The sequence below is a fragment of the Podarcis vaucheri genome (assembly GCF_965113315.1).
Source record: "Podarcis vaucheri genome assembly, chromosome: 7".
Taxonomy (NCBI): Eukaryota; Metazoa; Chordata; class Lepidosauria; order Squamata; family Lacertidae; genus Podarcis; species Podarcis vaucheri.
Window position 1 is genome coordinate 30371172 of NC_138765.1, and position 17564 is coordinate 30388735.

A 17564-nucleotide genomic window follows, 5' to 3' on the forward strand; every position below is an offset into this window, starting at 1 on the left:
CTGACTGAGCTATCCAGGGGATAGGGTTAGGGCTTAAACCAAGGGTGGGGAACCTCCAGCCTATGTGTCAATCTTGGCTTGCTGGGGGACAAATTTGGCTCATGAGGCCCACTCACTAATCAGCTGATGTCATTCTGATGAGAAGATTGTACCAGCTGTTGCATAGGGCTTCATTCTACATTGGCTGTGTGCCCCAGCTGCCCTGCTGGTGCAGGCAGCCAAAGCAGCAGGATTTAACCTCCACTTAGCAGGATTTTATCCCTGATCATCAACTGGTAAGTTTTACTCTGTGTGTCTGCTCTGTTATTGGGAACAGGCATTGCTGTTTAAAAGTCCTTTTGCAAATAGCCCATGAATCAACCACAAGTTTAAAAAGCAGCACATTGCTATATCTATAGAAAGTGCTTATGAGGGTTCAGCATGAATGTCTGGGAAGCTCCCCCACATGGCCATGCTGACAGAGAGAAATCTACCTCTGTTATGACATACTATTCAGTTCAAAGAACTCTGAAGAATTAAGTTTTCACAAATGCAACTGTAACATGCTTGACACCTTTGATGGTTAAAGTACAGTCTGCTTAGGAATAACAGATGAGATCATAAATCTGAGAGAATACTACAAAGAAAAAGAAAAACAGTGACAGCGAAGGAACACTTACCAGTGTGCAGCGAAAGGTCGACAAAGGTCTACATGAAAGTTTTTGAGATCCTTAAATCTAATTGCTGCTTCAATATAAACAAATAGTATCCACAGCGATACTGTTGGTAAGCACACGCCCCTCTCTGTTGGAGACAGAAAGGCAGAAATCAAGCACCATAAACATCCAAAAGGAAGTCAGAAGTCTTAAGACATGGCTTTTATAAACTAAGAAAAATAAAATAAAAAGCTTTGTTATGATAGAGCTAGAACTAAAATGCATTTCCCTTTTGAAACCAGCTGGCTATGGAGATGTGTTCTGTAAGCAGTTTGAAGGTGGTTAGAAATTAAATGAAGACAATAGATTGGAAGAAAAGGTGAAGTCCTAGGAAAATAAGGAAATTAGTACTCCCTTAACAAATATATATATGACTTTAAGGTCTGAATCTTTCATTTAGTGCTTGGGGGAAGTTAGCTTCCATAAATTAGAGAACAGCACTTTGTCTATTTTATTCTGATTATTTAATTGACTGAGTAAACTTGTTATTGCTGTTTAGAAGGAGAATTAAATATATTGTTGATTATCCATTGTAGTTGGACAAAGTCAATTCCCACCTTGTTTATCTCAAGTTTATCTCATAGCAAGAACTAGATTACATTTGTGAATGTGAGAATACAGAGTAGCAGAATGAAATTCCTCAGGTGATGGTTGCTGACTGGTAATACCGGCAGTAGACCTCTCACAGGTTGAGGTGTCATAGTATGTATGTATGTATTTATTTATTTAAATCTATACATTGCTTGATTGTAAAAATCTTCAAAGTAGTTTATATAAAGAAAAAAGCAATAATATTAGTAAAAAAATTAAAACAACTACTTAAAACATTCAAAAATTTTAAACCATCAATCAACTAAAAACACATCAGCATTCTAGACATCTGGGTAGCCTTGTCTAAGCAAAAATGTTTTCAGCAGTCACTGAAGAGAGTTCACTGAAGGTTCTGTCTGATACAAATAGTATGTTTAAGAGAAAGTACGTGCTCTCTCTCTCCATCTTTCACCCCCGCAAGAAGGAGACTGAAAGCTGTTGCTTTCTGTTTTAAACTAAGCCACGGCTCCTGTGACATCAGGGAACTGTGGTTTGCTGAAACTAGGGCTGGTGAGAACAAACCACCTTCAAACCATGGTTCTGTTCCAGCACACCATGGTTTAAAGAAATGAGAGTTCCATAACAAATGTGACAGGGAATGATGGTTCATTTAAAATCGAAAGTGTCTCCTCCTTGCAGGTATGAAAGAAGAGACAGCATCACTATTCATTCTTGTAGTGGAAAACAATGGTTTCTCACTGCATATAAGACAAGCCTGAAAGGCTTTTTCAGACCATATTAAATAAAAATATGTGAAGTTATTTGTGGCACATCAACAGCTTTTAAGAACCAACACACTTCCAGTTGTCCAAAGCTGCTCTCTATGGTTGCCTGGAGACAATTCTCATTGACCACAGGCAGCCAAACAAGTGGCTATTTAAAAAGCCACCTACATGGTTTCTGCACCCAATTGTTATCAACACGGTGCTGGAAGAAGTTATGGGGAAAGGGTACCTGTGCTGCTAGTAGAATATGAATCATCACCATAAGTATGTGTATGAAACAATTTTGTATCTTCCTTGAGGACATCTCCTTATGTTTGCAAACTATCTATCAGAAATCTAAGATTCTTAAGTAAGAAAAAAAGCAGTCATAGTAGGCAAACGTCCCTGAAAGACAACTTGCCAATTAGTAGAAGTTTCCCCTGGAATGTGTTCTAAGACACAGTTCAGATTTTGCAGATTGCCAGGAGATTCAACAGGCAGAGCAGTGTCCTGCATGATCTGATCATGTAACTTAGAATACGCACTAGAATCCTATGCAATGCATAAGTTCTACAGCATGCAAGTAAATGTGGAAAGTATGCCCTGAAAGAAAGAAGAAAATGCACACCCTGAAAGGCCAAGATCCCTAATGCTAAAAATGCTGTAGTGCAGTTCACAATACACTGGGTGCCAGGCCTCAGACTCCTGAGTTCATTCTCATATAAGCAAGCTTGTTTATTTTATTATATTATTATATCTATATCCCATCCTACCTTTCAAAAGAGCCCATGGCAGCAAAAACATAAAACATACCCAGTATTGTTGAGGACTGGGAAATGTTAAACCTGAAGGCTACATTGTATATTTGAAGACTAAACTCAAATATATAAAGACAATCTGAAATCGGTACTACCAAATTAAACAACAGTAGGCTGATCTAACAGTGACTACATGTGGCTTTTGAGAAAATAACCAGTAACCATTATTTTGCATCATGCTCTAAGATTTACATTTACCATTTAGTGTAATGAATGTGACCTACCTGTGTGCCAGACATACTGTACCCAAACATACGTGCTGGCAGCAAAAAACAACCACTGTATTGGTATGAAGAGCAGACATATGATATTTGATGTAAATGCTACACAGACGAAAAATACTGAAAAAGCCTACAGAAAAGGGAGAGGGGCAGAAGAAAGAGTATGTTAAAATTTAAAAATAATTGCACTGAACAGTCTTCAAACAATGCATTGCAATGGTTTCTTATTTAAGCTTTTAATTTTTTATGAATCTTTTATATGAATGGCAAGTCTTTTATTATCAATATTTTCCTGTTACCATTGTTTCTGATTACTACTGCATTGTAAATGGGCATTTCTTTTACCATAGATTCATATCAGTCACTCCTCAACTTATCACACAAACCAGATACACCCAATTTTTTTAAAAAAACATGCTTTTTGTCATGTGTTGTTTGGCCCTATGTCACCACAGTGGTCTTTCTGACACCATATCCAGAGGACTAACTGTAACAGCAAAGATGGCATAAGTGTGTCTGAAGACTAAGTTATTGCAGTTTGAGCAAAAACATACTTATCAGAAGTCTTTGTCTCCTTGCAGTGTGCAAGCCTGCTGCTCCATCAACAGCATTAGTGAAGAAAAATAATGACAACCATTGTGAAATTGATTGACTGATGGATTGCACTTTTGTCCCAGGAGCTCATGGTCCCCTGCTCCATTTTAGCCTCTCAGCCAACCCTGTGGTTAGGCTTAGAGAGAACGACCACATTCACATATTATGACAAACTACAGTTTATTAGGAACGAGCTGCAGCAAGACTTGGTCTCAGACCAGCTGGGAGGGAATGCGCAGAAGCTTTCGTTTTTGCTTTTGCTTAACCACAGCTTGCCATGTCATCCAGATTTGGAACTGTGGTTAATAACTACAGTAAGTTTTTAAAAGCCAGTTTTATTTATTATTTTTATTTATTTATGAAAGTATTTATATACTACCCTCTCGCAAAACATCAGGGCAATGGACAGCAGTGTTAAAAAACCTTTAAAAGGAGTACAGTACAATAATTAAAATGACTGGCTTCATAGTTAATAACTATTGTTTGATCGTGATGATACAAACCAACCATACTTAAGGAAAAGCTTCTGAACTACTCATCTTAGCAGTACAGGAGGAAGAAAAGTAAACTACGCAATCCTGAGGTTTACTGAAGCTCATCACATCTTAAAAGCTAGGGTTTACAGTGGTGCCTCGCAAGACGAAATTAATCCGTTCCGCGAGCCTCTTCGTCTAGCGGTTTTTTCGTCTTGCGAAGCAACCCTATTAGCGGCTTAGCGGATTAGCGCTATTAGCGGTTTAGCAGCTATTAAAGGCTTAGCGGCTATTAAAGGCTTAGCGGATTAGCGGCTAAAAGGCTATTAGCGGCTATTAAAGGCTTAGCGGATTAGCGGCTAAAAGGCTATTAGCGGCTTAGTGGCTTAGAAAAAGGGGGGGGAGCAAAAAAAAATCGGAACACTTGCAAGACGTTTTCATCTTGCAAAGCAAGCCCATAGGGAAAATCGTCTTGCGAAGCAGCTCAAAAACGGAAAACCCTTTCGTCTAGTGGGTTTTCCGTCTTGTGAGGCATTCGTCTTGCGGGGCACCACTGTAATGTGAAAGTGACCAAAACTGGTACACACACACACACCAGCACTTTTATGTTATACATACCAATCCCTGGTATCTGAAGGAATCATAAACACTCCTGATGAAAAGCCAGAATGGCCACAGATATTCAAATCTGAATTCCAAAACAAAATCAGCCAGCAACACAAGGGCCCAAACTACCAGGAATTTCAGGTACAGAAACGTACTGAGAAAGAGAAAAAAGAAAGCAAAGCATTAATTTAGCATACATAGGCAGTACCAAAGCAGTCAAAGGAACATGTTTTTCTTGTTGAAAATAAATACATTTGAGGTAACACTATTATTACATGAGGATGTAATGTCCAGGGAAAGAGGCAGTGTGTTGAAAATGGCATTACTTAATTGAAAACATTTTTAAAAACTTGTTTACTTAAGTTTTAGAGCTTTATAGATCTTTGGCACTATTGTTTTCTGTTGCCAGCTTCATGCTGATGCTGGTTTAAATTTGGTAATGATATGTCCATGCTGCATTTTATGTTTTAAGGTTGTTGTTTTGTTTTGTTTTGTTTTTTAAAACAAAACTGTACACCAGCTAGATTTTTTTTGTTAATGGACAGACAAAAATGTTGTAAATAAATAAAAGTTACAAACATGTTGATTGCTTTCACACTACATGATACTGGTAAGCCAAAAAGCTTTGCTGTACATCATGGCTTGTTTGGAGCAAAACAAACTATAATTGCTAGTTTGGATGCTACACCAGGAATATATTTCGTTGCTTTCACTCAGAGGGAAGTGAAGCAGGACCTATCTTCACAATTAAAGTACTGTAAACCATTAACTATGGTTTATCATGCCATATGAAAGCAGTCAGTGTATGTAACTATGGCTTACTGTGACATGTGAAAAGGGCCACTCCCCTCTCTCGCCTTCTCGCTGGCTCGCTTCCTCCCTCCCCCTGAGGTGGAATTCAAGGGGTGCCTCTGCAGGCATGCTGCCACCACCACTGGAGGAGCAAAGAGAAGCAGCTGTGGCAGCTTTCAGATTCTCATGAAAGCCCCATGAAATCACATGGAGGCCTCCAGACGCTTCATGCAACCTTCCTGAGACCCTGTTAAGTGAGGCAGATCTCAATGGAAGATGCAAAACCCCTGGTAAGTGAGGCTTCAATGGGGACCGCAAGTTGGGGTCCAGACGGTGTGCCCCTAGGTATAGATGTATATTTATGCTGCGGCCAAAACAAAATTTCTACTCCTTTTTAAAGAGGCATATTGCACTACTCTTGAGAACAGCTTCAGCTAGCAGCTCTTTTCATAATTAGAAAGAAAATATATTTGTCACTGTTGTTCATTTTGGTTTACAGTTTGGGGACGTAAGTTTGCAGTGCTCACATAATTTGTATTTTGCACAAGTAAAGGATGCAGAAGTCTTGTATTTTTGCCCCAAATTGAATTCCACATAAAAATCAGAGGATGACAATGTCAAAGTCACTTTGCAGCAATTTGGAGTCCATAACTGTCACATGCTTATAAGAGTAGTACAAAAACTTCAGTTCTCATAAAAGTTCAGAGAATTAAGTTGGTGTGAAGGATAAAACTGTTTGCAGCTACACTGCATACCAGCACTGCAGAAAGTGTGAAAAACGATGAAGCTAAGTACTAACAATAGCCTTATTTCATTAAAACACAGCAAGATGCCCCACCTCAGAGTAAAGGAAAGTATCTCAGAAAACAGTCACTGTTTACCAATTAATGACAATGATCATTTCCTAATGCAAGGTGCCATGTAGTATCTTTGCTGGATTAACTTTCAAACAGCATATGATTGCAATTGTTCAGAGAACCACAAGTTGTCCCACATACAAAGCAAGCAGGCATGGGTTATTTATCCAAAGCTTGGTTTGTTTTCCAGATGATGTTGCCTCATGCCTCTGTAGCTTGGCAAGCATCAGGGATGGTGGGGGTCAAACAAATGATAGTTAAGTAAGGCTGTTAGGTTCAGGCATAATGCCAAGCCATAGTTAAAACAGGCCATGGTTAATAAACCAAAAAATGTGGTTTCACATTGCGGGCTGTTGCCAGAAAGCAAACTATGGTTACTCTGCTGGGCTTCAATGTTCAAACAAACCACACTTTGGCTATACTGTAACTTGGTGTTATGTGCAAACCACATCACTGATAAAGGCTCACCTCAGCCTTCTAGATTCATTTACACCGCAATTACCTGCATTTCACAGATTTTAAAAGGTAGGGCTCTGCTTTTTAGTTAATATTTTGATATTCCAAAATAAATGGCCTAAAACAGGCTAACAATAGTTGAAACTAAACTTTGTGGCTGCTCCCATGCCCCTTATCTCTCCTTCTGCATCCAGGATGAGGTCTGTTTTTATTGCAAGTCCTTTAAAGGACATGGATCCATAGGAACAATTAAACTGCTATTGCCATATGAGAAAGTGCAAAATAGGAACAATTTTTAAAAATCCAATAAAAACTTACAGCAGCTAATCACAGCATCAATAGCAGTCATGATTTACCCTTGGTGAACAACAGGTTTATTTCTGTACAGAAATAAGTACTACAATGTTGCCTGTGAAAGGCTTGCTGACAACAGGCACTCTATCCAAACTGAGGATAACAGATGGATTTACATGAGGACTGGGCCACTATGGTTTGGCATTACGTGAGTGAACTTCAGGCTCACTTGCTTCCTTCTCTGCCTCTTCCCCCACAATCATATTGTAGTTTCCAATTCTGGTTTGGAGGGCAAGCACAAATTATTGTTTACTAGTCTGGATGCAATGGCAAGCTGCAGTTTGCCACAAAAAAAAAACATGGGGCAATGAGAGGGAAGGAGAGAGGACACAAGCCTAAGGCTCACTCAGGCAGTGTGAAATAATTGTTCAGCATTATGTCTGACTTTGGCAAGTAAGCCAAGTATTACTCTTCTATGCTTTTCCAGTGGGCCTACTAGAAGTAAACAGAGAGACCTTCAGTGCATGGATCTCAGGAAGAACTCTGCATAACAAACTTAACAGTCAACTAAAAACAAATAAAAACTCATATTAACTTAATTTATTTGTATAACCCCTGCCCACTCCAAGTAATCAGGTCAGGCTGCATGGGATACAAAAAGTTAATTCATAAACTTGAACAACCGTCTAGGATCATTTTACTGCCTGAGCACAACAGAAAATACCCTTCCCATCTGATGACATCTCACATTCTTTCACCAGAATAATTACTCCATCCAGTTCCTGCGAATAGTTTGAAGAAATTATTTCGAGGGAATGAAATACACATTACACAATAAAGGAAGAGCCAGTTTGGTCATTACAACAGCAATTAAAACTGATATATTTTCAAGCAGTTAGCAAACATCCACCTATTACTGAGAGCCTTCCCTATCTTTCAAGCACTGGCAATCCCTGAACAATATGCACAATGCTATTTTGCTTTTCAAGAGTTTGCTCTCTTATTTCCAAGATAATGTCTAAAAGCCACCATACGTGCTGGAAGCCTGTACAACAGAATGGAAACAACTTTATCTGCATAGTTTATAACACCTTATACAATTGCCGGAGAATGATCTTGTAATAAGATATTGTTGGACAAATGTAACCCACCTCCTGGGCTCTGGTTTCATGTGCATACTTCAATGATTTGCCCTGCTCCACCAAAATAATTGTAGCCATAATAAGAGTTCTTAGCTGCTTATATGAAGTCTAGTGCAGACCTGGCATTCCCAATCTCTTAAATGCTATAAAGAGATTGGGAATGTGTCATAGGACTCATGAACTCCCTTGCCCTCTCCTTCCATGGTAGGTTTTATATATGGCATAGTGCTACATCTTTAATAATGGCTATGGCATTTATTTAAAGTACTCGCATTGCTGTTCAGCAGGACAAGACGAAGTGTGGATAAGTGAGTGGACACTAGTTCTTGTTACAAAGTGCTCTTTTGGGCAAGGTGAGCTTTCCTTTCTCTGGCTGAAGGATGGGGCCAGACTAATCTCCCTCTTTCCATGATGTTCTTCCTTGGAGAGGGGAGAAGCAGCTTTCCACTGGCTCTAGGTCATCTGGCCCATTGTTTTTAATACAGTATTGGTAATGCTAAGCAGTTTATAACTCTGCGCTGACACAAACACAACACTATACAAGCGCTAATTAATGCAAAAAGAGAGGCCATATGCACAAGAGACAGGCGGAGGAAGGACCAATATGCTGCAACATGCTCCCTGATGTTCTTAGGTCAGTAGATCAGGAGTATTATATTTGCCTATGGGCTCTAGGCATAATCTCGAGTCAACAGCAGCAACAACATGTCTAGCAGTATAAAAAAACTGCAGTACCTCAAAGACCTCAAAGTACCTCCATATATGAAACAGTCCAGAACCTGCAGTCACATCTGAGGACCTTCATGTGCCCCCTTCACAAAAGGTCCAGAGGGTGGCAACAAGAGAATGGGCCTTTTCTGCAGTGACTTCCCTTATGGAATGCTCTTTCTAGGAAGACTTGCATGGCGACATCCTTATATATCTTTAGGTGCCAGGCAAAAACTTTCTATAACCAGACCTTGGGCCTTTAACTACCTATGACTTTTTTGAAGTGGGCAGGGTGTTTCTAATGTATTTATTTTTCCTCTTGGTCTTAATGTATCTATGTTGGGCGGAAGTTTGCCTGTTGGTTTGGTCTTTAGTAGCTTTGTGTTCCCTGGGCATGACTAACAAAGTCAATGAAGAAGAAGGAGAAGGAGAAGGAGAAGGAGAAGGAGAAGGAGAAGGAGAAGGAGAAGGAGAAGAAATTTTATATAGTATGAGCAAGCTTGCCAGAGGAAGTAAAAAAAGGAAGCCCTGCAAGTAAACCTGAACAGCAACGCAGAACAATGTTTTCTGAATATTACTTCAAGCAAACAAGCAATTATAGAATCATAGAGTTGGAAGAGACCCTGAAGGTCATCAAGTCCAAGTCCCTGCAATGCATGGCAGGTGGTCATCCACCCTCTGCTTAAAAACCTCCAAGGAAGGGGAGTCCACCACCTCCTGAGGGAGTTTGTTCCACTGTCAAACAACTCTTTCTGCCAGAAAGTTCTTCCTGATGTTTAGTCAGAATCTCCTTTCTTGTCACTTGTATCCATTGGTTCAGGTCCTACCCTCCAGGGAAAAAACAACAACAAGCTTGCTCCACCCTCCATGTGACAGCCCTTTAGATATCTGAAGATGACTATCATATCTCCTCATAGTCTCCTCTTTACCAGGATAAACTTATCCTATTCCCTCAAGTTAGAAGAAAAAGCCACTAAATTAGGAACTGCCACCTCTGGGCACAAATAGAGGCCTGAGAAAAGAAGACTGAATTGCTTGGTTTCTAGATTTGCTTAATTTGCAGATTCTGCATAATGTTATTACACATTTTGATCACAAAATTTGCTGAATAAATGAGCAGAATCTTCCCCTTTTGAGCAGATAGCATTTTCTCTCACCTAAATCATCCACACCCCTCTGAAAACCAGCCCTGTAGGCTCTGTGCAGGCACCCTGAACAGCAGCACTTACAGCAATTCTCTGGAGCTCAGATTCCTCCTCCATTCTCTTTTCTATGCTCATCTCATTTCTACCTTCTTTTGTTGCACTCCCCACCTTCTCTGCCTTTATGTGCCATTTTATTCCATTGCAATAATAATAATAATAATAATAATAATAATAATAATAATAATAATAATAATAATATATTATTTATACCCCGCCCATCTGGCTGGGTTTCCCCAGCCACTCTGGGCAGCTTCCAGCGAAACACTAAAATAAAATAACCTATTAAACATTAAAAGCTTCCCTAAACAGGGCTGCCTTCAGATGTCTTCTAAAAGTTTGGTAGTTATTTTTCTCTTTGACATCTGGTAGGAGGGCGTTCCACAGGGCGGGTGCCACTACTGAGAAGGCCCTCTGCCTGGTTCCCTGTAACTTGGCTTCTCGCAGCGAGGGAACTGCCAGAAGGCCCTCGGCACTGGACCTCAGTGTCCGGGCAGAACAATGGAGGTGGAGACGCTCCTTCAGGTATACTGGACCGAGGCCATCTATGTAAGATGCTGCTGTGTGCAAGAGCTGAATGAAGTATATCCTTAATACAAGCATCAAAAATCAGAAAGTGATTTTCCCCAGTCCTGTTGTGTACCACAGAGCTTTTCCCATGACATCAGTGTGCTAGGAACCTGTTGCCTACATCACAGAAGTCACAAACATGTAATAGGAAGGGGCAATGTTCATGCAGTTACTTCTAATTCCTTAGGGCTTTGTAACCTTCTGTCATATGCTGAGAGTGAAAAAATGAGTAGGTAGAAGGGCAATGTCTTCAATTCTGGCACTGTTTGCCCACATCAACCATTGCCCTAACCACGGGCCCACTGTTCACCACAGAGAGTAGCCTGTAGTTCTCCATGGTCCACTTGATAGGCAAACAGTGCCAGAAGAAGGGCATTCGTCACTCCACAGGCATAACTATTTCTTAGTATATGTTCATTCACTGCTGCCCAGTAAAGGCAGGATAATTTCACACTGACATCTGTGGATATGCCTGCTTTAAGCCCACAGCAAAACATCTTGCTTGGCAATGTAATAATCATTCTGTTAGGACTTATAGCAAAGAATCACAGCATGCAGGGTGCTTGCAGACTGTCACTATTTTCTGGGGGATTAGGTCACATCTCAGCAAATTGAAGCTGCACGATTCAAGCAGATTCACAGCTCTTGTGAAACAAACCCGCTTCCCTAGAGTATCAGACTGCATAAGGAAAGTAACAGGGAAATGCACAGGAAAGTGTGGGATAACACTTGCCTGATGCAATGTTATCTAATCTCCCCACAAACAAATCAGGCTAAATGTTCATTAATCAAGTCATCTGTAAGTTGTTTGCATTATCACCCTCCCACCCAGCATGCTCTCAAGTTTTTGTTGTTGCTCTCAATGCATTATCATGAACACGGGGCTAGCTAACCTGTGGCACTCGTAGATGCTGAGATTATGACCCACCAATCTAATAGTTCATGATGATGGGTCAGAAAACAGGGCCTTAGACATTGATCTTAATGCATAGGCAGGCTATGACAGCTACAGCCTGGATCAGCAAATTGTGACCCTCCAGACACTGGTGGACTGCAATTCCTATTATCCCTGACCCAACTATTGCCTAAGATGGCTGGGGCTGATGACAGCAGGAGTCCAGAAGCAACTGGAAGGACACAGGTTATCTATTCCTGGTGCACGTAGACCTTGTTATCCGGTACATTCTTCTACTGCACCTTACTCTGTCTTATATGATCTAATTGAGATCCCTGCATTGCAGGGGATTAGACTATATGGCCCTCGGGGTCCCTTCCAAGTCTATAATTCTATGATACTACAATTCACACAGTGGGGGTTCTTTCAGCTTTTAGCAGCACAGATTTGTTATTCTCAGACCTAACATGTCATCGATCTATCTAGGCATTGTGATGTGATGGTTGTGACAACAGCCTTATTAACAGAGGATATTCACTACACAGAAGGACTTTGAAAGCTCCCTTACTATTCTGTTTGGGAAGTTTCCAATACATATGAACTACCCTTGAGGAATTAAATAAAAGGTCCATCCACTTCAAAGCAGTCAGTATTCACAGCCATGGAGCATATGCATGCACTGCCTGGGGCGGGCATGAGGAGTGCGCCCCCAAGGGAGGGTAGAGTGTGGAGGGCGCCCTCCCATGCCCACAGTTCAGGGGAGGAGAGGGGCGGGGAAGTTGCTGTCCATTCTCCCCCTGCTCTCCACCACGGGTCAGGCCTCACCGCAGCCAAAGTGGGATGCTCTCCGCCAGCCGGACCAGATGTGACCTGGAGCCACTGCAACCGAGGAGCTCTGCTCTCCGCCGCTGGGTCAGAAGTGACCCAATGACAGAGCTGCTGCCGCCAGGCGCGAGGTGTGCCACAGCCAAGGAGGATGGGCAGCATTGCTGTCGCCCACTTGCCTGCTATCATCTCCCGGGTCAGGCCTGACCCGGGGAGTAGAGCTACAACAGGCACAAGTGCTGCAGCCAATGCGCAGCTCCTTCTGGCACTGAGCCAGGCTCCGATAAAGGAACCTGCTGTGGAGATGCCTGTTTGTGCCCCCTCTCAAAATTGCACCTGGGGCCACAGCCCCCACATGCTACGCCTGAGTATTCAGTCCCTCTAGATTAGGGGTCAGCAAACTAAGGCCCGGGACCCACCAGGCTCGTTAATCCGGCCTGCAAACTTTGCGGACCCTAACGCCCGCTCGGTCAGTCCCCCTGCTAAACTGGCGCGGCGTGGAGGCCTCGCCGCGTGGGGACTGACTTCTGCGACACTGACGCGGCTTCAGATTGGCTGCAGGAAGCTCCCGAGGCCAACCCAAAGCCGTGGACGCACCTGGGTGATGCCCCTTCCTTTCTGCTGAGGCAGCTGCGTATGGCCAAGAGCCGAGCGGGAGGAAGTGGCGGCGGCAGGGAGGCTGCCTCCGTCGCCCAGGCCAGCAGCATGGGCTCTGCGCCCAGCGAACCTCTGGCCGATGCAGAGGACGACGATGATGCTGCTGAAGACAAGGTGGCGGCAGCGGCGAGTGTGGTGGCGGGGGGTCCTTTTGGGAGGGGGGTGCTTTCAGGGGAGGGGTGCTTTTAGGAGAGGGTGGTCTGGCCCTCCACAAGGTCTGAGGGACAGTGGACTGGCCACCTCCTGAATAAGTTTGTTGATCCCTGCTCTAGAAGCTTACAAGCACAGCATAGGTGTTATACCCACCCCCACTTTATTTCTAATAACTGGAGTTCACAGATATACTATATAGGAAGGAACCATTATCAGCTTTCATGGCTAATGACCACTGATAGGTGAATTTTTAAAAGGGTTGGATATATTCTTAGAGGAATGGCCTAAGTCAGTAGTCTGTGCTGTATCTTGTAGTAGTTAATTTCCTAAGTTAATTATGTGCTGCATGATGAAGTACTTCTGTTTAGCCTGTCCTCAACCTACGGCCAAATCAATTCCATTGGTTCCAAGTTCTATTATGCACACAGAGTTCTATAATTAGAGAGGAAGAAAAAATGGTGTCTGTGTCTACTCTCGCTACACAGGGAGTTCTCAAACTTTATACCTCCAGGGCCCACTTGATACAGCTGAAAATTACAGAGGCTCACTAGTCAGAAAATGGTGGCAGGTACGAGTCAGAGTTTGTCCTAAACAGCTTACCATTACCAACATAATTTTCTACAGATACAGTGGTACCTCAGGTTAAGTACTTAAATCGTTCCGGAGGTCCGTTCTTAACCTGAAACTGTTCTTAACCTGAAGCACCACTTTAGCTAATGGGGCCTCCTGCTGCTGCTGCGCCGCCGGAGCACGATTTCTGTTCTCATCCTGAAGCAAAGTTCTTAACCTGAAGCACTATTTCAGGGTTAGCGGAGTCTGTAACCTGAAGCATATGTAGCCTGAAGCGTATGTAACCCGAGGTACCACTGTACTGTTTTATTTATTTTATAGTACAGTACATTGTTTATTGCTTAAATTTTATGGAGCAATGGTCTCATAAGATAGTAAAATTCATGTTATATTGCTGTTTTAGGGGTTGTTTTTAAAAGTCTGGGACGGATTAATCCGTTTTGCATTACTTTCCATGGGAAATTGCACCTTGGTTTTGGAACGCTTTTGTTTTGGAACAGACTTCCATAACAGATTAAGTTTGAGAACCAAGATACCACTGTATAAGAAAAGGCAAAATGAGGCGTAACAAGATAAAAGCTACCCTAGAATTACAGGGAAGTTTAAGTTTAAATAAACAACTATATTCCTTATCTTGAGGCTCCTTTGGCAAGGTGTAGCATTCCTCCTACACTCTGATTTATTGCTAAGTTATAGAGCTGGATGTTGTAGGTTGTATGTAACCAATTATACAAGCCAATTTGCTAGGAACAGCAGTATGTAAGATACTCTTTCAGAGTAATGGGATTCAACCAAGTGGATTTTATATCAAACTTTTCTCCGCTAAAGGCCTATTCAGATTTTTTTTTTGGAAAAGTTACGTTATTTTTCTGTAGGAATGTATTGAACCTGCTATAATCACTTGGTTCTTAGTTTGTCTTTTATAATTGGTTTTATTTAGGCTGTGATTTTGTATTTTACGCATTGCATTTCATCTTATGGGGCAGTTGAATAGGATAAACATCTGGCAGACTGACAGAGATGCAACACATTATCTTACTGTACTAACACCTGATGGCAAATGCATATACATATGCATTGTATGTGTGTGTGCTTGTGCGCGCGCATATGTTTCTATATATGGTAGACACACATGAAGCGTTTTAAAAAATATATGCTACAGAGCCCATCCCATTCCAGTTTAGCCCTGCCACTCACAACTAAGAACATGCAGAAAATTACTGCAACAGTTCCAAAAGATGCTTAGGAGAGGGCAAAAAGTTCCACAATTGTGGGAATGTCACTTAGAAATATTTTTCTAGCTCTGTAATGCGGTGTTAGTATAGAAGCAATTTATTCACAACAAGCAAATGTTCCTGAACAGCAGGTCTGATGAGATAGAAACTGCAACTCAGCTGAAAAACACAAGAGGTCAGAGAAGATAAAAAGACTCAGGAAGCAGTAAAGCAGAATATAAGAAATATTACTCACGATGCCAGGGTTAACACGGTTTTCACATTGTAGTGAATTTCATTTCTGGTTAAACTAAGGCCAGGTGATTGAGAAATGTTGAAGAAGGTTAAAAAGGTAGCTTGCAAAAAAAGTGGGGAAGACATCTGGCTGCTTTGTAAAAGGGTTATGCTACACAGAAGCTGCATTACAGCACATTCATCTAGCTCTGTATTGCCCAATCTAACTGGCAGGGGTTCCTGAGGGTAAACCAGAACCTATTGAATATAAGGTATGTGTTCTATCAATGAGTTATTGTTCCCTGTTCAGAAAAAAGTAAGATAGTTTTAAAAATGCAACATACACCCCACTTCCACTTTGTTACCAGAGAAAGGTGACTATGGATCATAATTTCCTCTGTATGTGCACTGCCGTATTACTGACAGGAACTCTCAGGGGTGTAGACACTGGGTGTTAACACTGCACTACTTGTGCATCATGTTTCTATAAATAAATGGAATATATACACCTACACTAGCTGCTAGAGACATTCTGCCTTTTAGATGGGTACCTGCTCCTGTTGTATTGTGTGAAGTGGCCCTCTGACACTATAGTTCTTCAGCTGTGTCTATTTTAATATTTTATTAATTCATCAATGCACCACAATGCAGTGGTGTACCCATTTAAAATAAGGTGTATTTGTCTTTGCTTAGCTTTAAAAGAGACTAAATTATCACATGTCATTATTGAGAAGCTGATCTAGCCCACTATGAAAACTGAGCAGCAGCCAAACAAGCAATAATTTAAGTTTCAGCGCCTTCAATTGCACACACACACACACACACACAGCATGCTAATTGTTCAACGTACTTCATATACATACTTGCTGGTAGGAAAACCAAGGTAGATCAGACTCCTCCATACTGCAGATGAGGTTCAGAGAATATTAAGTTGTCCTGCATTTAGCTAGCTTGGTGGCCAAAGGCAAAAAAAAAAAGAGCTACATATGTACATGCATTTGAAAGGGTTGGTGCAGGAGGTTACAAGTATTCTGTTCTTCCTCCACACCCAACATAGAAATCAAGCGGGTAGCTACAGGAGAGAAGCCCCCTCCTCCACACCAAGCACACAAATGCAGCTAGCTTCTTCAAGACAGACTGAGCCTCCTCTGCAAGCCCCCATCCCCCAAAAGTAATAAACATAGTTGCTCTTAAAGTTTTTAAATGCTCTTATTTTATTTTTTAAATTGTTTTGCTGTGCTGCTTTGTCATTTTCTGCACTGGGCTCCTTTTGAAGGATAGGTGGGATAAAGTTGTAATAAGCAACAACAACCAGTTGCCTATTTGAAACAACAAGCAGGACATGATGTACCATTCAGTACATCAGACAGTGATAGGCATATGCTTAATAATCCCATAGAAATTGATGAGATCACTCAACTTGATTGGACTATGCCTCCCACATTTATTTGAAATAAGTCAACTATAAAACATTGTAATAGAAATGAATTCCTATGCCACATGTGAAAAGGGAGAAGAGGGGAAGAATCAAGTTCTGCTCCCCCCTTTTTTTTTAAAGAGTGCCTTGGGAAAAAGAAGAAAGATCATTTAATCAAAAGAAGTAAAACAGGAAGAAAGCATAAGACTTTGATTATCATATTGCTTTCACTATCTGTGGGAGTTCATTAAATATCTATGCTATTCCTCCATATGGAATAGGATAAACTCAAGCATCTGAGAGCACGGTTTGTATAAAGCAAGGGCTATCAATGTGGTACCCACCAGATGATGTGGATTACAATGCTCAGCATCCTAAACTAGAATGGTCGACAGCTAGGGATTGCAGGAGCATAGTCCAAAAATCTGGAGGGCACCATGTTGGCAACCCCAGTATAAAGAAATCATTGCAGATGGATATGACAACAGGATGGAATCCATGGTGTGTTAAAAAGCAAGCATGGAGTGTCAGGGTACACTATGATGAAAGTGACTCTGTATGTGACCTTAGTGGCCATTCTGGAACAAAGCAATATTAAAAAATGCTAAATTACTATATATCAACAGATTCACTTGTGGACTGAACAGAGACAAATAATGTTTAGCACATTATATGTGTTAATTGGTATTCCGATGCCAGAATGTCTTTGTTATCAACAACCATTTTGTTAATTACCATCTTTAATTAGTAACTTGTCACTGTATTTTTCTCCATTTCATTTCCCTCTGACCTCATTCTTTCATGTATTCATTCACTGTTTACAATCCCCACCCTCCAAAAAAATGTGTAGATAGATAGATAGATAGATAGATAGAT

General features: G+C 41.3%; 1 protein-coding gene across 1 annotated transcript in view; it reads right to left on the bottom strand.

The window, feature by feature from the left end:
* The window catches only part of MACO1 (macoilin 1), a 63784-nt gene that overhangs the window by 34028 nt on the left and 12192 nt on the right, over positions 1-17564 (bottom strand). The window contains exons 2-4 of the mRNA XM_082231627.1: positions 4715-4856; positions 3033-3159; positions 660-783 (exon numbers count right to left, since the gene is read on the bottom strand). Coding sequence (XP_082087753.1) covers positions 660-783; positions 3033-3159; positions 4715-4856 — 393 coding nt within the window. The remainder of the gene's footprint in view (positions 1-659; positions 784-3032; positions 3160-4714; positions 4857-17564) is intronic.